Here is a 21,168-nt window from a genome sequence, read left to right as displayed (position 1 = left end):
CTCTGAAAGTGTGAACTGAAATAGATTCAGATGAGAAAGCACAATGAGCTTGAGTGCATGAGATGGTGCAGCCTGAAATACCATGAGCTAGGCCTGGGAAACTTAAACGTACCAGTACTATAAGGTTAAAAAGAAAACAAGATGGTTATTTCTGATGGGTTGTGGGAGGGGACTGTAGAAAGGTGCAAGGCAATGTGACACTCAAAAAATGGTATTCAAAGGAATTTATACACATTTTAATTCTTCTTCTTCGAATGATGGACACCGGAAAAGGCACAGAAATAACTACTGGTTCCAAAAAACATGTATTGTTCAAGTTAAAAGATAAATAAACACATTGAAAAATACTGCATAAGCTAGCATTAGATATCTGAAGATAAATGGTCTTCTACGTGGTAAATGTCTCTCAACTATCTTCAGGTTCATTCCATTTTGTCACCAGTAAAGCTAAGCATTATTATTTTAATATACATTGCCTTGTCCCACATCTTGATTAAATAAAATGAATATGCGTCACAATTACATCCCCAGCTCTCACCTTCTTTTGCAATCCATTCTGTTGGCGTTACAATAGTTTTTGATTGAATTTACTTTGATTGAATCGTTTTATTGCCAAGAACTGAACATGTGCCAACACTTTTGCATTTAACCAGTGACTAATCTCAAATGAAATCTACCTTTATTTATTTAGGTGTGTATTCACAGTGCAGTCTCTGATAGGTTCTGTGTTGCCTATGACCCTTACCTTTCACCTGCAGCCTTAACTTGGATCACGTGACCGCCACGACTTCAATAAAAACAGCTAAATTGTGAGGCTGATTAATACTGCCAGCATGAATACCACAAGAGCAGGTAAGTTTGATGCTAATGACGCATTTTTATAGCTACAGAAACTGAATATTCACAGAATATATATCCTCTCTGTGCAGGTGTGTTGGTGGGAGGCTGGCTGCTGCTGGCTGTTCTTTGTGCCACAGTTTGGGCTGAGTTTGACTTCAGACTGGACATACACTGGGATCGGTGGAAGAAGACTCACCAAAAGAAATACCAAAATGAGGTGTGTAAGGACACGCTGATCCACAACGGTTCATTTCCTTAACACACTGACAGAGAAACATCTCATTCAAGGAAAGAACAGTAATGACTTCAACTGGAAATCCTGCAAAGTCAGTTGGTTAGCTGGTTTTCTACTGATATTTACTTGCGTTTTAGATGTCAAGTATGAACTAAATATTAAGCAGACTTTTTCACAATTTAGAGTTTTGGACATGAGCATAACAAACAATTTAATTGCCACCCAAATCTCAAATCTGACAATATCTACTTTAGATACACATATTTTGTTATTGTGTACAGCTATGTAGAGCAGATATACTTGTTGTATTGAAGATGCTGCCTTGTGTCATATGGGTTAGGTTACAGAAACAGCAATGTGAGCTCAACCCCAATTACTCTGGCTCCCACATTTCACACTGTTGTCTAATGCAAAACAATCACTTCAAAATGGATGTAATGGTGTATGTGTCTATGTGAAGTGTGTATGTGAAGATAAGTATGGAAATACATTAAAGGAAAAAACAAAAAAATACATCCAGTAATCAATTAGTATAAAAAGTTGTAAATAATTTGTAAATTCATGGAAATTAAACTGAATAAGACAAATAAATAAACTAGAAAATCTGCATCTGCCATTGCTGGAGTGTCTCTCCCTCCCTCTCTCTCTCTCTCTCTCTCTCTCTCTCTCTCTCTCTCTCTCTCTCTCTCTCTCTCTCTCTCTCTCTCTCTCTCTCTCTCTCTCTCGCTCGACTGGCTCCGTCACAAAATTCTAAAGAATAAAGCCTAAAGAAAAGAATAAAGCCTAAAGAATTCCGCAGACACTCATAATGCCCAAATTCATTTAAATGGGGAAAAAGTACTAACACTTTAGAAAATTCTGCAAAAAGTACAAGTTGTTCAAATGTCAAAAGTAATAGCACACGTACTAGTGCGAAAGCGATCGTAATGAGGTATAACATGTTGAAATCGGTTGAAGCGTTAAGGAGTTGAAACTGGCTAAATGAAAATCATGGAAAATATAATAAATTAAAAAAATTCACAATACAAGAACATATAGTGCCTGCGTGACATCACGCAGACGCTCAATAAGACACATCAATATAGACCACAGGCCAAAGCAAAGACAACATTACATTTCTTCTCTACTTTGAAAATCTTAAGACGTCTTGATAAACAACAACCAGGGAGAATGATGAGAGCTGGTTCAGGCACATAATATATCCAGTTCATCGGGAAGGTGCATATTTGGCTCGACCCCTATAATGAGTTCTTTAGGGTTAGAAATTATTTGATTAGTCCATTAAAGTGGCACAATAATTTATAAAAAAATTAAAAAGCAACAGCCCCAGCACTGAGCCCTGAGGCGCACCTTATTTTTTAAAATGAGTTGCAAGAATGAGCACACACAACTAAGGCGCAGTCCCTCTAATGTCCACCTACTCTATCAGCTAAGAATGTATTGTTGTGTGTTGTAGTCAAATAAAGTTGATAAATCAAGCAAGATAAAATCTGCCAACTCACCCATGTCAGCAGTTAGTCACCTGGTGCTGAATTACAAGTAATAATAACTCTTTAAACCAAATAAGATATTTTGATGGGCATCATAAACATTTTTAAAACTACAATTGTTCAATTCAATTAAATCTATTTCTGTAATGACCAAAATCAGAACAGCAGTTGCCTCGTAGTGTGACAGTGAAAACAAATTAAACAATGTTCATAGTAAATTAACAAATGTCCTTAGCGCCTCCTCCTCGACAAGGAAAAACCACAAAACTCTTTGGAAGAAAGTAGAAACCTCATGGAGAACCACAGTAGGACAGATCCTACTCCCACAGAGGGACAGGCTGGAGATGGTCCAGGACACGCTTCCATTTGCAGATGGACTGAAGCCAGAACCACTCAGGAGGAGAGAGAGTGGTTCATCCAGTTCATCAAGACGTTCATCCAGGCAGATGAAGAGACGTTCATCTGGAGTAGAGACAACAAAACAAAAAGACACATTCTGAGCTGGAGTCATGCTGTGCTTCGATGTTTTCTTACTAACTAATGACTGGATTTATATAGCGTCTTTAATGACACTCAAAGCTGTTTACAATAGGCTATTCATTCAGTGGTGGTAAGCCATTAGTGTACCCACAGCTGCCCTGGGGCAGACTGACGCAAGCCAAGATGCCGCGCTGCGCCATCGGCCCTTCCGACCACCACCTGCCACTCATGCACTCCATGTGGGTGAAGTGTCTTGACCAAGGACACAATATTTCCTCTGGCTGGCAGACTTTTCATTCTAGTCTAATCAATGACAAAATATACAAAAGATATGACCGATTACAGAAAGAAATATCTGATATTTTAAATATATTATTTGTATCTACTGAAATTGTTTGGGTTTCTTCCTCCACCAATTTGTTAACATTGTCTTTTCTGAATTTAGCATTTAAATGGAAGTAGTAATGTAGTATTGAGTTACTTTACTTTCTGAACGTTTTGATCTTATGTGTGTTTAGGTGGAAGAGATGGGTCGCAGAGCATTGTGGGAGAAAAACCTGATGCAAATCAACATTCACAACCTGGAGGCATCGATGGGCCTTCACACCTACACTATGGGCATCAGTCACCTGTCTGACCTGGTAACTCCCTGTCACTGCGCTTTTTATTTGCCACAGCCTCATCAGTTGAACATAGTATTTGTTTTGTTGCCACAGACTAAGGAAGAAATGCTGAAGATATATGCTCCTCTGAAGCTTCCCAAAAACTTCAAAATGACACCTACCCCTCTCCAAGCAACAAACGAGGATGTACCAGCCAGTGTGGACTGGAGGGAATCTGGCTTAGTGACTAGTGTGAAAAACCAGGTAGAGGGCACTCACTTATTTTTAAATCCTTTGTAAAAAACATATTTCATGTAAAAATAGAAGGTCCAGATTTATAACATATTGATTTAATAGGGCAGTTGTGGATCATGCTGGGCCTTTAGCACTGTGGGGGCCCTGGAGGGTCTGTTAGCCAAGACCACAGGGAACCTGGTGGACCTCAGCCCCCAGAACCTGGTGGACTGTTCTGGCCCATATGCAAATGATGGCTGTAATGGTGGATGGCCTCATCAAGCCTTGCAGTATGTCATTGACAATCCAGGAATTGATTCACTGGCTTCTTACCCTTATGAGGGCATGGTAAGGACTCACTGTGCCAACGAAGAAATGATTAAGAGATTTGACCTAATACTGTGATTATTGTGGCCTCTAGGAGGAAACCTGTCATTACAACCCTAAATTCCGAACTGCTAACTGTTCATCATATTACTTTGTGAACAAGGATGAACAGATTCTTAAACAAGCTTCTGCTTCTATTGGGCCAATCTCCATTGCCATTGATGCGAGTGACATTAGTCAGTATAGATCTGGTAAGTCATGTTGTGTGTTTATATTTGCAGAAATGTGTTAGCATTTTGTCATTACAGCACATAAGGGTGAGCAGTGTTGGGAAGAACATTTGTCTTTTTAGCTACAGAATACTCAATACCGTACTTTTTGGACTTTAAGCCGCTACTTTTCCCCCACGTTTTGAACCCTACTGTCATTACAACAGTGCGTCTAATTTATGGATTACACTGGCTAACGGCCTCCATCATTTTATGGAGACATCCTTCCACATTAAATCAGATTTAAAGTGACTGGTTAGTTAATGTTGGTGTTTAAGATAAGGTATAATTTATGGTATAGATTTGTTTGTTCAGTTTCAGAGAAATACCAGTTCATAGCCTTTTAGGTAAACGTCATGTGTTTTCCCTTTATTTGTAGGTGTTTACTACAATCCATATTGTGGGCAGGAATTAAACCATGCAGTGCTGCTTGTAGGTTATGGCACCGATGACATCACTGGACTCGATTACTGGCTGGTGAAAAACAGGTGAGACAGGTTTTTTTTTAAATTCAAGTAGTAAAGTATTGGCAAATATTATTGTTGTTCAGTATTCAATATTACAGTAAGTAATGGTAGATGGGTATTGTTTACTAATCTCTTTTCTTTTTGTAGTTGGGGAGAAAATTGGGGAGAAAATGGCTACATCCGGATGGCTCGTAACAAGAATCAAATGTGCGGCATCTCATTGTACTCAGTCTTCCCTCAGTAAACACCAAAACAACGTGATCATTCTGTTTCCATATCTCTTCAGAACAATTCATCTTCTTTCGTTAATTACAGTTTCATATAATTGTGTTGTCAAATTAATGTATCAGGTCAAATAAATAGGAATCAATAGACCATAATAATACAATTACAGTCTACTTGTGTGAGAATGTGAACTGTTGCTGCTCCTTCTGACACTAGAGTCAGAATTGTAAGTGCATTTACAGCTGGCTGAATTCTTACATGTCTTTGCCATAATTTTCAATAAAGGTGCAAGTTACAATCTCTGAATGCTTTACTGTTTGTTGGATTTATTATTATTTCTGCGGTTAAATTTTTGTATTTTGTATTTACATAATCCCCAATTTCCATTTATGGTCAAATAGAAATAATATTAAAAGCATTTAATCATGAAATCATGTCCAAGACAGACCCCTGGTGGACAAATTGCAGAAGACAGTTGTTTTCATTTTTATGTATATATAATATATCAAATAATTATATATACATAATAATTTGTATACTACAACTGGGTATTTAAAAAGATAGAAGTCTGAAAATGTTTTGCATTTTGGTTGTGATTGTTGTAGTGTTGTCACAATACTAAAACTATTCTCTATTCGCGATACCAACCACATTGATGATTACGTTACTGATAATAATAAGTTCCTCGTAATAATAATCTTGCTCCTCACTGGTTTCTAAATCCAAACCAAACATGTACATAAAAGGCTAGTGTTTTTGCAGATCAGAGATGTATTTAAATACAATACGCAAAGCAATACAAATATTATTTGACAAACTGCAGGGGAAAAAAACGGGCTTTAAGGTCACGTAGAGGACTTGACATGAAACTACAGCTACTTTTTTGAGTTGTCCTTGTGTTGTTGTTGTTTGTAAGTGACATTTCCGTAAATGATGAGACACAATCATACAGAAGACACGTCTTGTGCCATCGAAGTCAAACCGGAATCAATGGGAAACACAGATTACTTACATTACTATGCATTAGAATGGATGAAAATGCCCCTTTCGGCCAATGTTGCTGCAGTTAGTGCGGCTATTGACCAGTAAAATACATCCTGAAACTACAACAACTGAGGAAGAGCTTCTTAAACTTCTGCTCGTTAAAATCGCGGAAGTATAATATAAATAAATAATGTTAAAACAGTGGTTAACATGTTGTGTATGTGTTCCCTGTTTTCCCCACTCACTTCACTTGGGCACCTGTTTACTTGACAGCAAATGAGCGTAGAGCACGTGCGTCACGTCTTCAGCGCGAGCCTCAGCACGTGACAGCCAGCGCGCGCGGCTTCATCAAAGGGGGAAGTTCACGTTAAGACTCAGGTTTATGAGTGAGATATGAGTTCAACGGCGAAAGGTGAGAGCTTATTAAACTATTTAAAGCCTATTAACACATCATATTTGTTGAACTTTTTTTTTTTTTTTTTTCATTTTGTCTGTAATGTGCAGGTTTATATTTTATTCCCACGTTTGGGCCATGCGTGGTAGAAAATAAAACGTTTAGCTATTATTAAAATTAGGCTAAAAAAACTGTTAAAAATGCCTGCCAAATGTCAAGTATTTTATTAGTTGTGTTTGTTTCTTGGTCCAGTAAACATGCCTGACTGTGCAGGTGTGGTGGGAGTCTGGCTGCTGGCTCTTCTCTGTGCCACGGTTCGGGCTGAGTTTGACTCCAGACTGGACCAGCACTGGGAGCTGTGGAAGAAGACTCACCAGAAGAAGTACCAGACTCAGGTTTGTACCGACTGTGTTATATGTGTTTACCAACCGGTCCGACAGAACGTGAAGGTTTATGACACAGCACATTGTATCAGAAGTGCATGGACACAAGACACAGAGGAGGTTTTTGTGTTGGTTTGCAGTATATTTCGTTCTTCACTTGAATGTTAATGCGCTTGAACAGTGAACATGTGAATTGAATCTTCATACAAATTTAAAATCAAATTAGAATTGAACATGTATTTTCATAATATTGTTCACCCCAAAGCAATCAAATTAAGCGAACAAAAAAGACTACTTTAAATGATGTGTGAGTACAACATTTACTTTGGAGGAATTCATTTGTTAATTTGTTTTGATCATTTTTAAAATTATTATTATAAAATCATTTTTGATTGGTAAATATGAGGGGAGAAAAATGGTACAGCTATTGATTTAGATATGTAGATTGATATACTTGCTATCATTTGCCCAGCTCACAGGCGCCGTGTACTGCCTTTGTTCTGTTTTCAGTTGACCTCACCAGTGTGTTGGGCTGTAACTAGTTACAAAGGAATTACTATACTCTTTAAAACTGAGTAATGAGATTACAGTTACTAGCTCGAGTAATTTAAGGTTACTTTTCCTGGCCCAAAATGTGTGAAATCCATTGCACTGGCTGACATGGCCTTGGCCTCAGTCTCCTGACATGCTGTGACTTGTCAGGTTCTTTTGGGCCAGAGTGTGGCTGTTTGAAGACATAAAACCTGTTTTAAATTAACGCCCCACTGAGAGTGTCTCAGGCTGTATATTGAGGGTAAAAACTAATTTGTTTAATTTGACAATATTGCTCAACATTTTGAATATACATTCATATTTATAAATCAAATTATTGGAAATTATTATCAATAAAAATATTACATTTATCTGTAAAATGAATGAAAAAGAACATTAGCACCTTAAAGACTTGGGCCTGGTGCCACACCTGTGAACCCCGAGTGAAAAAAGTCTGGACAAGCCAATCGGTGAGAATCCACATTGTAAATAATGAAAATGAAGATAAAACATGACACTTGTTGTGCCTGAGTCTGCTACATAGTTCTACTCTACGACATTCGTGGATCCTTATGTTGTGGCGAAGACATTTGAATCACAATATTGATCTAAAACAAACTTATTGAAAAAACAAGTCTGCTTACATCCGGGTTGAATACTGCTGCGCTTTTGTGTGCCATGTGTCCTCATTTCTACGTGACTACGTCATCCTATATGTATCACATAGAAAATAAAACTGCAGAAGGAAGGAAGTAAAGAGCAGTGAATACCTGGACTGACGGCAATGGCATCTCGAATAACAATGCATGAATCTAAATACAACTTTGAGTGGTTAAAGGAGCAGGGGGAACAATTATAATATGATTATAAGCTTCTAAAAGTGATTTTGCATATTAGGTCTCCTTTAAACTTTTGACTCTCAGTGGGACTTAGTAACAGCAGCTGCACTGCATATTCACCGATACTATATTAGCACTCAATTTTGTGATCTACTTTGTAATATATTTGAATGAATAACTGTCCAATTCTGTGTTTAGGTGGAGGAGGCGAACCGCAGGGAATTATGGGAGAAAAACCTGCTGTACATCAACATCCATAATCTGGAGGCGTCGATGAGCCTTCACACCTACACTGTGGCTATGAACCACTTGGGAGACCTGGTAACTCATTACGCACACAAATACATTTAAAAAAGAAAAACTCATTATGCACTTGATTTTGTTTCATGTGTTCACGAAATCTTTAAAGTGGACTCACACAAAATGAGACATTACAGACACAAACAGACATTAAAATACAGAACTTGACTTTTTCCCTAACAAGCTCAAATGCCAGAAGTGCACAGATTATAAACAAGGCAAACTTAAAGGGCCTGTTGCCAATTTGGAACCATGAGTAAAGAACATGTTCCAGAAACATTTAGACAGGTCTCTCACTCTGAAGTTGAACCATGACAGAGAAACATCTATAAGAGAGTTTTTCTTTGATTCTCATCAAATCACATCTCTGATTGGACACACCCATGTCAGTTGCCTCCATAATCCTCCTTTAAATGTATAGGAAATATCATTTTCAAATACTTGCTTTTATTAGTTTAGTTTATTCGTTTTTTTAGTTTATTTTAAATTAGGACTCAGGACAAAATCCAATCCAAACATTTTTTAAACAGGTCTGACCCAAACCAGGACTCAAAGAACTGAACCAGGACTAACCCAAACCAGGACTCACACAGGACTGAACCAGGACTAACCCAAACCAGGACTCACACAGGACTGAACCAGGACTAACCCAAACCAGGACTCACACAGGACTGAACCAGGTCTAACCCAAACCAGGACTCACACAGGACTGAACCAGGTCTAACCCAAACCAGGACTCACACAGGACTGAACCAGGACTAACCCGAACCAGGACTCACACAGGACTGAACCAGGTCTAACCCAAACCAGGACTCACACAGGACTGAACCAGGACTAACCCGAACCAGGACTCACACAGGACTGAACCAGGTCTAACCCAAACCAGGACTCACACAGGACTGAACCAGGACTAACCCGAACCAGGACTCACACAGGACTGAACCAGGTCTAACCCAAACCAGGACTCACACAGGACTGAACCAGGACTAACCCAAACCAGGACTCACACAGGACTAAACCAGGACTAAACCAAGCCACAGGAGGAGAACCTGTTGAAAAGATTAAATCCTCAAATTTCAATGAAGACTATTTTTCTTATATTTGCTCTGCACCTTGTATTTTGATCACATGAATTCAGTCATTGAATGATCTGGTGCCACATTTAATAAAAGCTATTTTATTTCCTGATATTCCTTTAAACCGTTTTTTTTTTTTTTATCTTATCACTCACTGGTTTAAAATATGATTTAAGACTGAGGTGATAAATACACATAAATGCCCCCCTCATGCACATTTATAAAATAGTTACTCACAGTTTAATAGTTATGTCATTTGGTTACGAATGTCATCACAAACCCATTTAGGCTAGTTGAACAGGAAGCTCTCCACCAAGTCTGTGCTCATGAAGTTGCCCTGGACCCTAAAAAGGTTGGTGACCCCTGATTTAGTGTATGGAGTCTAATGTGATTGTGGACCCTTAACGCGGTAAAAAATAAAAAGTATGTGGAAAAAAATAAGAATAGAAAACAAACCAATAATTAAACAAAAACATTACTAAACAATTACGAAATACATTAGTAGATACAAATTCTACTCTATAAATGTCCTTTGCAGTCTGAAGAGGAAGTCAGTAATCTGTATGCCAGTCTGAAGGTTCCCAGTGACCTAGAGATGGCGCCATCCCCTCACTTTTCAGCAGATGTGGACTTACCATCAAGTTTGGACTGGAGGAAAAAGGGCCTTGTGACCAAAGTCAAGGATCAGGTGAGACATTCTCCTCTTTTCAATCTGTAACGTATTCTATTATCGCTTGTACTGTCATACGTATATCCTGCTCAACCAGTCTATTTGAAAGAAAAAACACCAACAATGTTGATTCTGCAGCCTAATTTAGGTTATGTTTGCCAAGCAGCAGTACATGACATGATTTCAGATTAAAAGGAAGGTGCAATTGATCATCCATCTGACCTAAAAGGCAAACTTTCTTTAGTAAATATCTACTTTTGTATAGAACATTTAACATTAAGCTGCTTCCAAAGCAATGCATCTGGTTGTATCCAATGTAAAAAACCATATCCATATGAAATAAATATGGAGTGAACAAATAATAATAATAATAATTGTATTAGAGATGCACGATATTGATACCTGTATAAGCAGTGTCCTTGAACGGACCCAATCCAGCATTTCTTCTGGATCAGTGCTTCTCTCCGATACCAGTAACAGTAAAATATCTCAAAGGGAGTGAGTTGTAGGTAAGCTCCAGAGTGCTCTCCAGATATTTCATTATGAATAAGTGAATTCATTTGAGTGTGAAACATAAATCTCACAATTGCAATGCTTGTTAAATATCCTTTTAACAACATCCTTTTAAACCGAGCAGAGCTATTTAGAGAAATTCCAATGCGTTGTACATATTAAGTGAAGCATACTTTTTAGTCATTGTTGTAGAGCAGCGTATGACAGCAGCTGAAACTTGTCCAGCAGGTTGATTTGTTTCCTCGTGTTCTCGTGGGCTCTTCCTCTCTGTTTTAAACAAGACTTTGCCCTTATACTTATTACTGACTGGTGTTGTGCAGACAAGTATCATTCAACCAGAGACCCACACATATTGATTCTGGCCGGGCTTCAGTGTTAACATGAAAAAGCGAAATTGACAAATTCCCAAAGAGTCTGGCAGTCCTTTAACCTCGTCTCCTCGACTGGACCAAGTGCGTCTGCGGCTGAACACTCAAGTGCTGCCAAACACTGCACACAGCACCCGGCTCAAGTCAGAGGCCGAGCGTTTGCACATGCAGAGGTTTATGAAGCACAGAAGACACGTGTGCTCACTTTAAATAAAATATGCCCGGTGCTGACAATTTCACTTGATTCAATTCATTTCAATTTCACTTTATTAATCCCTGAAGGGAGATTCTGCTGCAAGGCCTCCTCAGCTCCTCCAATGAGTTGATTGGGACTTGACTGCGATCATTGTGAAGATGGAGTTCTTACGGCTTCTGTCCTGTTGGCCGCTCACGTCAGATCTCTGTGGGGTTCAAAAATGCAGGAGATGGTCAGCGTGGTACATTTCTGTGAAGTCTTGTAGTTATAGTTTGCAGCTTTGTTTAGGGGGCATGTAGGCAGATGTGATCGATTCACTGTAATCCCTCATTCGTCCAGGAGTGGTCCACGGTATCAGCACGGAAGGCACTCAATCTGAGTTTACAGTCGGCAGTTCACCTTCATCTTAAAGCCACAACCACTCATTGGAAGACAGTGAGGTGCAGATTTTATGATTGATTATTTTTGATTGATTTTATATCCGAGAGAACGGATGGTTTGAAAGAAAAAATCCCTCTTTGAACAGAAATGGTGGATTAGTAATCTCCCCTCTGTTTACAATACTATTCTTAGACTGCGGCAGAAATCAAGCAAGTCAAATGCCAATCAGGCACTGAACAGCTTTAGGGGCAAGCGAGCAGAGAACAATAGAAGGCAAACGACCCGAGATTGAGCAGTTAAACCAGGAGTGTCAAAACTACGACTCAGGGGCCAAATGTGACCCTCAGACCAGTTTTTGTTTGCCCTGCGGTGAATCGGCCCAAATTGCCATAAGAAGTTTATTGTTCAATACATGGCCCTCAATCAAAAAAATGAAGTTAAGAAGTTGTGAGGAAGAGGCTGCCAGGGTGCCATTGGTGAGAAGGACTAAAACTGGGCTAACAGGTCTCAAAGACAGGGCCAATTTAGCTCAGGGTAGTATACATTTCTAGTTCTCAGTCCAGTACCTTCAGATTGAAAATTACTTTTTGATGGCAGTTGAAATGTCCCCCGGTACAGCAAACGTCTGCGTCCCCATGGAGGTAAATTAAGATACATGGACGTTTTTCAAGGGATTTATGAGCATTAGAACCACTTTTATATTTCGTAGATATGTATGTTTAATGTCATACTGTGGACCGTAGCAGTAACATGTCCTAGGAGACCAGAAGGACGAAAAGTTACGCAGTGCACCTTTATGCTCTGCAGAGGCCTCAACGCAATTATAGTAGTTTATTTCAAGGTAAAAAACAGGAGATGTGTTGTATGTAATGTAATTGTTATAATCACGAGTTAAAGGCGGTATGGACGATTTTTCGGCGATTTGAGAACGCAGGTGGAAGTGCGCATGCGCACTCCCCCGTGCGGACTGATACAACACACACGTGCGTTTGTTTATTAGCGCAACGGAGCGCATCGCATCTCTCGTCTCCCGTAGATTTCTGTCCACTTCTGTGTCAGCTCGAACTGTCTTTCTCCGTCTTCATTTTGCCCCGTACACTGAGGGAACTATATTATGATAGATCCATGCGCTTAGGCACGCGGAAACGTGGGGACGAGCCTGACGCGGCTGCAGGTGAGCGGTAGGTGCGTTTTATGATTGATACGTGGCAGGACTAATGATTTATCCACGCCACGAGGAAATATGATTAAAAATTGGCTGAAAAAAATCTTCCATACCACCTTTAAGGCATAATTGTGTAAGTACCAAACATACACTCAATAAAAATATCTGTAAAAGTAGTACTGTCCATAGGTGTAATCTCTTAAATGTTAGGGGTCATCTCAAAATGGGTCGAAGCTGAAAAGACGTAATATTTTTCATAAATGTTAGGGGTCATCTCAAAATGGGTCGAAGCTGAAAAGACGTAATATTTTTCATCTTGGGGGGGGGGGGGTTGAACCTACATTTTGTCTTTTTGTTGCTTTGAAGCTTCAATACATCGTTGTGGCAGTAATTGTTTTGAAATGCTAAAAAATTCATCAACATTAGGCGGCGAGTGCGTGCGCGGAGCACGGCGAGTGCGTGCGCCGCGCGGCGAGTGCGTGCGCGGGTGCTACGGGGAGCACGACGCGCCAACGTGGCTGGTGCAGAAAAGTTGGAAAAGCTTTTTTGCGGTAAGCAAATGATCAAGAGATTTGGCTCTAGTAACGTGCTACGCACTGACCGGAAGAAGGAAACAAAATAAACCCACATGAGGTTTCGGCCAATCACAGACGACGTGAGATTCTCACTGAGACAAAAGCGCGTGTACTGCTTCTGTCACAGAAGCAGGACGGTGTGAGGTCTAAACTCAGGCAATTGACAATTACAGGTTTTGACAAGAAACATGAGTTTCTCACTCTCTCATCCTCTTGAGACTATCTCAATGTGGTCATCTCACAGTTTGGGTTGAATGGGATGTGCTGTAGGGCCCCTAGGGCCCGTGGACCATGTGGATTGAGTAAACAAACATGCGCGACAGGTGTATTATTTGGAAAGATCATAACTTCTAAATATAAACTTACCAAAGAATCTTCAGGGATGTTCACTAGAGGTGAGCAGGGTCTATCAAGCTACTATAGTTTTAACAACGCGTAAAATTTTATGTGAAGCCAGACAAAGTCTTTTGGGGGGGAGGGGTCCAGAGAGAGACGAAAAAAATTAAGTCTTTTCAGCTTCAACCCATTTTGAGATGATCCCTTACTATGTATTCAAACACATGACAAACTATGCCACATTTATATTCTTCAATTTTTAAGTACTAGTACTAAGTTTTGGAGGTGGAAGTGTGAGCTGGAAGTGTGTTGCAGTGCGCGTTTATAATGGTATTCTTTTATCCCAACGCAGGGCGAATGTGGAGCGTGCTGGGCCTTCAGCTCTGTGGGGGCCCTGGAGGGTCTGTTAGCCAAGACCACTGGGAAGCTGGAGGAACTCAGCCCCCAGAACCTGGTGGACTGCTCAACCAAATACGGAAATAAAAGATGCGTCGGAGGCTTACTGCAGTTTGCCTTTCAGTACATCATTGCCAACAAGGGAATAAGCTCAGAGAAGTCCTACCCCTACCAAGCCAAGGTGAGGACTGAGGACGTGAGTAAATGTGTAAGGATTAAACAAGGACCTGTGCGTTAGGCCTCTGTCTATCTATGAATTTACAACATTTATGTGTTGTTTGAAATCGCATTGGATCATTCTAAAATGTCTGTATCGATGCATTCCTACTCACAGCAGCACATTTTGTCTTCCTTGTTATAACTGATGGAAAAAAATGCATTGAAAGGAGTGTCAGCACAGAGGTCGCTTGTGGGTTTGGTACAATTGAAAACATGGTGTTGTTTTAACGGTCCAACACTGGGATCAGGTGCACACTCATGTTTGCAGACGTACACTACCAGACTACGTGGGTGGAGCAGCAGCAGCAAGTTTAGCTTCAGGCAGTACACAGACTCACACTTTCTTAAGTCTGCAGTTAATGTCTCTTTAGAGCAACAATGAAATAATCCGATGAGACGCCATGTTTCTCCTCAGGCCCGTGTGCTTTGTGGAGGAGGAGGCCAGCTCTGAATCCATCCAGGCAGCGGCAGCCTCGAGAAGGTGGCGTGGTCATTCTTCCTGTTCTAATGTTCACTATAAACCCGCGATGTCTGTGAAGAAAGAGACAGGAATTAAGCCGTCTTTACTAGGTCGGAAATTCACTCAAGTTACAGCTGTAAAGTTTGTCAAAACTATAAGCAAAGTCCTTATATGCTCTGAAATAAGAGTGAAGAGTAGATAATTGTGCTTAAGTTCACAAAAAAGAGCCTCTTTCTCTACAAACTGTGCTCATAAATGGGGACATTTTCTTTTCTATCTCACAGCGAAGGTTGATGTTGAGAGGAGATATTGGCTGAAAGCAGAGGAAATGTTACACATAGGGATAGCTGTCTGTTGTTTTCGCCTCCAAAAAAAAGTGCCAGAGAAAAGTTACTGATCACCTAAAAATGAGTTTAAAAAATGTATGGTTTGTTCATCAGAAAACAGGGTCTTCTCTCGGTAGACCTCCATCGGCTCTGTCCCACCACCATGTTTGTTTTTGCCTCAAAAGGATCATGCATTTCTCTGATTGGTTAAACTGCCTGTCACTCACGGCCATTAGAAATGGTGGAGATGGGAAACGGTTCAGGACCATACGTCCTTTAGAGTAAAGAAGAGTAAAAGTGTAGTCCTGGCTGAAGCACTTATATCAAGGAATCATTTCCCCATTAATAGAATGTTTTTAATCTCACAATTCAAACTGAAAGTATCTCATTACTATGGGTAACTTCTTTTGCAGGAAGCCAGAAAAATGATTTGAATAATTTCTGTCCAATCTCAAAACTATCCTGCCTAGCAAAACTCTTGGAGAAGCTAATAAGTAACTAGGTGCGAGCTTTCTTAACCAAATATTAAATTTTAAATAACTACCTGTCTGTATTTAGACCAGGGCATAGTACTACCACAGCTGCTGCTAAAGTTATAAATTATATTGCTATTGCATTGGACGATCATGAAGAATGTGCTGCTGTTTTTGTTGATTTGTCAAAGGCCTTTGATTCAGTGGATCACTGTATTCTCTTGGATCGTCTGGAATCTATTGGGTTTGATACAAATTATAAAAAAAATACCTCACAGATAGAGCTCAAGGTGTTTCTGCTGATGGCTTTCAATCTGAATGTTCTTACCTTAACAAAGGGGTACCACAAGGTTCTGTCCTTGGACCACTGTTATTTACAATTTATATAAACTCAATTGGGCATAATCTAAAACACTGTACAGGGTTCAGATTAAGGATTTTCACTTGTATAGCGGTGCTGCTAAACAATCCGTTAATTTTTCGAAATTTGTATCGCAATTTCATAATTGCATAACAAAACACGAAAGTGACTAACAATCAATATTTTCCATTGATATAACACGATTATTTATTCAAAATGTATTTGTAAACATTCGATTTAAAAAAAAATCTTAACAAATTAACTTTTAAACACTTTTTAAACATTTTTTCTTTAAATAAAACAGAAAACTTGCAAAGTTGTTGAACAAATTAATCAACACAAAGTCATATGGCCTTATTTACAACTTTCTTCCATATCATCATCAATCAGATGAATATTTGCAGGAGTCTCATTTACATATTAATTGTCTTTACACTCACAAAAAATATGTATTAAGCTTCTGATGGAAAAATAAAGGTTGCTGTGGTGTTTCCATCATGGTGTATTTTATGTTATTAAAATTGTACCGCTCTATTTGACGTTCCATTCCATTTTTCGTTTTGCTATTTGATGACGGTCCCTAAGCACTCCTCTCGGCTCCGTCTGCACACTCGGATCAGTGTAATTCACTGAGCCCAAAATACGCATCTGATTGTTAAAAACGAGGTTGTGTCACTTGGCAGTGTAAATATGAATATTTTGGCTGTGTATGATCTCCAAAGACTTTTGCATTTAGGAGCTATTGACCTCGGAAGTCTGAATCTGACGCAAACCGCATTTGGCTCCTCCCACTTTCTGACTCGTGATCTGAGACAGCAGCGGGACTCGTCATGTCAACACAGCGTCCTACATGTGTCCAGGGCCGGAGTTTTTTGCACCCCCTTCTATGTATCCAAACACTATTTTGGAATTGACAAATAAATCTAACGAAAATTGTTATATGTGTTTTTGCTTGGCAGATTTTTTTTTGGGGGGGGGGCGCCAGGGGAGTAGCTCGCCTAGGGCACCAAATGTGCTGGGGCCGGCCCTGCATGTGTCATGCCGTTATTGACGATCGATTGACGAGTGATCAGTACTTTTAGGCGCTTTGGTTACACAATTGAACACACATTTTTGTATCGCAAAAGCTGCGATACAAAAGCCCTTTTTTATGACGAATGCATCGCATTTGAGAGAAATTGCGTCGCATTTTGCGATGCGATACCGCTTATTCTGAACCCTGCAGTAGCATCCACTTGTATGCAGATGATGCTAAGGCACCTTCTGCTGCACAAGTCATTCAAAATATTCAAGAGTATTTTCACTCCATCCAACAAAACTGTTAATGTAAAATTATCAATGAATTCAAATTAAACAAAATGTACGTTTATCTGTTTTTCACTGTCGCCCTCCGAGACAACTGCTGTAGTGATATTGGGCGTTACAAAAATAAATTGAATTGAATTGAATTGTATGCTGTTTTCCAAAAGACACTCAAGAGACACAAAAACATATATCTATTCATACGCTCGATGGTAATAGGATTGAACAAGTACCCCATTACAAATACTAGGGCATCTATTCTGATTGATGATAAAGTCTCCTTCAACAAACACACACAAGAGCTGACAAATAATCTTAAAGCCAGACCGTCATTCTTCTTTAGAAATAATTGTAGAAAACAGTTCCAGGCTACATTTCTTTCAGTTCTAGATCATGGGGATATTAAATAAATGCATTCAACAGCAACAGTGTTAACACCTCTGAACTCAGTTTATCATTCAGCTCTAAGGTTCAGCTCTAAGGTTCAGCTCTAAGGTTCAGCTCTGAGGTTCAGCTCTGAGGTTCAGCTCTGAGGTTCAGCTCTGAGGTTCAGCTCTAAGGTTCAGCTCTGAGGTTCAGCTCTGAGGTTCAGCTCTAAGGTTCAGCTCTGAGGTTCAGCTCTGAGGTTCAGCTCTGAGGTTCAGCTCTGAGGTTCAGCTCTAAGGTTCAGCTCTGAGGTTCAGCTCTGAGGTTCAGCTCTAAGGTTCAGCTCTGAGGTTCAGCTCTGAGGTTCAGCTCTGAGGTTCAGCTCTGAGGTTCAGCTCTAAGGTTCAGCTCTTAGGTTCAGCTCTTAGGTTCAGCTCTAAGGTTCAGCTCTGAGGTTCAGCTCTTAGGTTCAGCTCTGAGGTTCAGCTCTAAGGTTCAGCTCTAAGGTTCAGCTCTAAGGTTCAGCTCTGAGGTTCAGCTCTGAGGTTCAGCTCTAAGGTTCAGCTCTGAGGTTCAGCTCTGAGGTTCAGCTCTGAGGTTCAGCTCTGAGGTTCAGCTCTAAGGTTCAGCTCTGAGGTTCAGCTCTGAGGTTCAGCTCTAAGGTTCAGCTCTGAGGTTCAGCTCTAAGGTTCAGCTCTGAGGTTCAGCTCTGAGGTTCAGCTCTGAGGTTCAGCTCTGAGGTTCAGCTCTGAGGTTCAGCTCTAAGGTTCTGCTCTAAGGTTCAGCTCTGAGGTTCAGCTCTTAGGTTCAGCTCTTAGGTTCAGCTCTTAGGTTCAGCTCTAAGGTTCAGCTCTGAGGTTCAGCTCTTAGGTTCAGCTCTGAGGTTCAGCTCTGAGGTTCAGCTCTGAGGTTCAGCTCTTAGGTTCAGCTCTAAGGTTCAGCTCTAAGGTTCAGCTCTAAGGTTCAGCTCTGAGGTTCAGCTCTAAGGTTCAGCTCTAAGGTTCAGCTCTAAGGTTCATCACAGGAGAAGGACACAACTCACCACTGTCAATAATATTCTAAAGTAGAATGGCAATCCTTGGATGCACGAAGAGAACAGCGCTGCCTTTTGTTTGTGTACAAAGCTCCAGTCTGCATTTTGTATTCACCATTTGAGATCTCAGGAGATTTTTGTCTTACAATCCCACCGTGTCAACACAGAGACAGGAAAAACAACTTTCAACAACTTTGCTCTTGTGGAACAAAACACAGAGACTTTTAAATTACATAATTGTATGCCTTTTAAAGCACTGGTCAAGGATAACCCGTAGTGCTGAGGCACTTCTTATATATAATCTCTCGCTCCCTCTCCCTCTCTCTCTCTCTATTGTAAATGTGTTTTTATGTGTTGGTTATTTTATTGAATGTTTTATTTTGTATTTAAGTATCCTGTGTGTGTTTGTTGTTTATTGTGTGTAGTGTTTTAGCAGGGACCCATGAAAAAGAGAACTTTCCTTATTTATTCTGGGTTTTCCCTGTCTAAAATATAAGTAAAATGAAGAAAAATAAATAAAAAATTGACACTAACTCTGTCCTTCTATGGTCTTTTGAAAACATGTACATCTTCTGTGCACAGGCTGGTGTTTGTCGCTACAACCCAGCGTACAGGACGGCTAACTGCTCTTCCTACCAATATGTACGACCCGCCACCGAGTCAGCACTGAAGCAGGCGCTGGCTAAAGTCGGGCCCATCTCAGTAGCTGTTCATTCTTCATGTCGAAGCTTTGTGTACTACAGATCTGGTGGGTTTGCTTTGTGTTTCTGCATAAACACAAATCTCTATAGATCTGAAATAGTCTATAACCTGTTCTGGCTATTCTTCTAGGGGTGCTCAACGACCCAGCGTGCCTGAAGCGAGTGGATCATGGGGCTCTGGCTGTAGGATATGGCACTGATGGTGATTTGGACTACTGGCTGGTGAAGAACAGGTGAATCTTCTTGTAATCTTAGAACAGAACAAATTGATTCATTGGAGGCAGAAGCCCACAAATAAAGCAAGTAATGACGTGTGCTTTTTTTAATGAATTATATTATTATTGATTATAGCTGGGGAACATCTTGGGGAGAAGAAGGGTATATTCGGATTGCTCGCAACAAGAAAAACATGTGTGGCATTGCCTCTTTCGGAATATTCCCTCTCAAGTAAACAACGTGCCAGTGCCATTTTCTACTGTGGCTTATAATATATTCATCTTTACATAATGCATTCATTGGTCCTACATACATGACTGCAAATCAAGTCCCAGGCCTGATAAGTGACGATGGCCAAAGCTCAAAGCCTATTCAAGTTAAAGGTGCACTATGTAACTTTTCTGGAGGAGTGTTCGCATTGAGCTTAATATATATCGCCACAAGTGTGCGACACAACCAGGCCAAGTTACAGGTCAGGTCTGTGGAGAAGTGACACTGCTCATGTTGTGGCATTCTTAGCAAGGTAACAAGGAGCTGGACGAGGAGTTGACTGTCAATGACTGAACCGAGATAACTTTGGACATTTAGAAAATGGAAAGACTGACTTTTATACCATATGCTATTATGAGTTTGCAAGTTGCAGACAGGAGAACATTATTTATTGTATTACATTTATTCTGCAATAATAAATTAAACAGTTTTTTGGATCATTTGTGTAAATTATTTTGCAATATGTTTGCATTTGCATTTTATTAGAAAATGATAACAGGAGAAAACTCTCTACATTACAACTTCCTTTGGTTTGACCAGACCAATATCAGCCAAACGCATTTCCTTGTGACAGACGTGGACATCGCATTTTACATGAACGACTAGACGTGAATCTGCCATAAAACGACCTCAAACGCTTTTATTGACTCCAGAGGAAATTGCTCTGTTGGTCAATTTAGCTTTTAAATGTTACGACCGAAGCTACGACAAAATCAATAGGCGTGTCCGGCGCACATCTCTCTGTCCGGCGCACATCTCTCTGTCCGGCGCACATCTCTCTGTCCGGCGCACATCTCTCTGTCCGGCGCACATCTGCTGACGTGGCTGTCGGAGCCTTCAGAAACATCATCTCACGTGAGAAATAAAATGAGCTTGGTAGCTCATTTTATTTCTCCCAAAGCTTTCATCCACTGTAGAGAGTAAATTTATTAATGGACTGATTTGTCAAGCAGTCAATAAATGTAGCAGCGAGTCTGAGGACGCCATTAAGTGTTATGGAGAGTTTTACTGCTGCGATCTGAAAGGTGCCTTCAATATTAAAGGGTGTAATCTGTTGACACTCCTGATTAGAAGCTGAGCTAATGTTTCTGATCAAACGCTAACTACATTTTAACAATTTATATTATTATTTTGTGTATATTTTTTCCTCAAACAGAATTGTGAA

General features: G+C 40.0%; 1 protein-coding gene across 1 annotated transcript; it reads left to right on the top strand.

The window, feature by feature from the left end:
- The first annotated feature begins 774 nt into the window (after nt 1-774).
- On the top strand, nt 775-19,968 carry LOC140373993 (uncharacterized). The gene is made up of 16 exons (XM_072460755.1): nt 775-852; nt 930-1,057; nt 3,564-3,686; nt 3,762-3,911; nt 4,005-4,229; nt 4,303-4,459; nt 4,857-4,965; nt 5,092-5,184; nt 6,658-6,692; nt 6,800-6,942; nt 8,499-8,621; nt 10,215-10,364; nt 14,233-14,457; nt 19,399-19,564; nt 19,648-19,750; nt 19,869-19,968. Exons 1-16 carry the CDS (start codon nt 834-836, stop codon nt 19,966-19,968), a joined length of 2,049 nt encoding a protein of 682 aa, XP_072316856.1. The 5' UTR covers nt 775-833.
- The last annotated feature ends 1,200 nt before the right edge of the window (nt 19,969-21,168 follow it).

This window comes from Eucyclogobius newberryi, unplaced genomic scaffold (assembly GCF_026437365.1).
Source record: "Eucyclogobius newberryi isolate DKJ021-1_F unplaced genomic scaffold, fEucNew1.0.hap1 SCAF_3, whole genome shotgun sequence".
Lineage (NCBI taxonomy): Eukaryota > Metazoa > Chordata > Actinopteri > Gobiiformes > Gobiidae > Eucyclogobius > Eucyclogobius newberryi.
This window is presented reverse-complemented; position numbering and strand designations above follow the sequence as displayed.

Bases quoted from the DNA above. Each gene is read 5' to 3' on its own strand.
- LOC140373993 (XM_072460755.1), top strand. The intron at 6,943-8,498 runs GTTTGTACCGAC...TTCTGTGTTTAG, and splicing joins AGAAGAAGTACCAGACTCAG to GTGGAGGAGGCGAACCGCAG. The intron at 14,458-19,398 runs GTGAGGACTGAG...TTCTGTGCACAG, and splicing joins CCTACCCCTACCAAGCCAAG to GCTGGTGTTTGTCGCTACAA.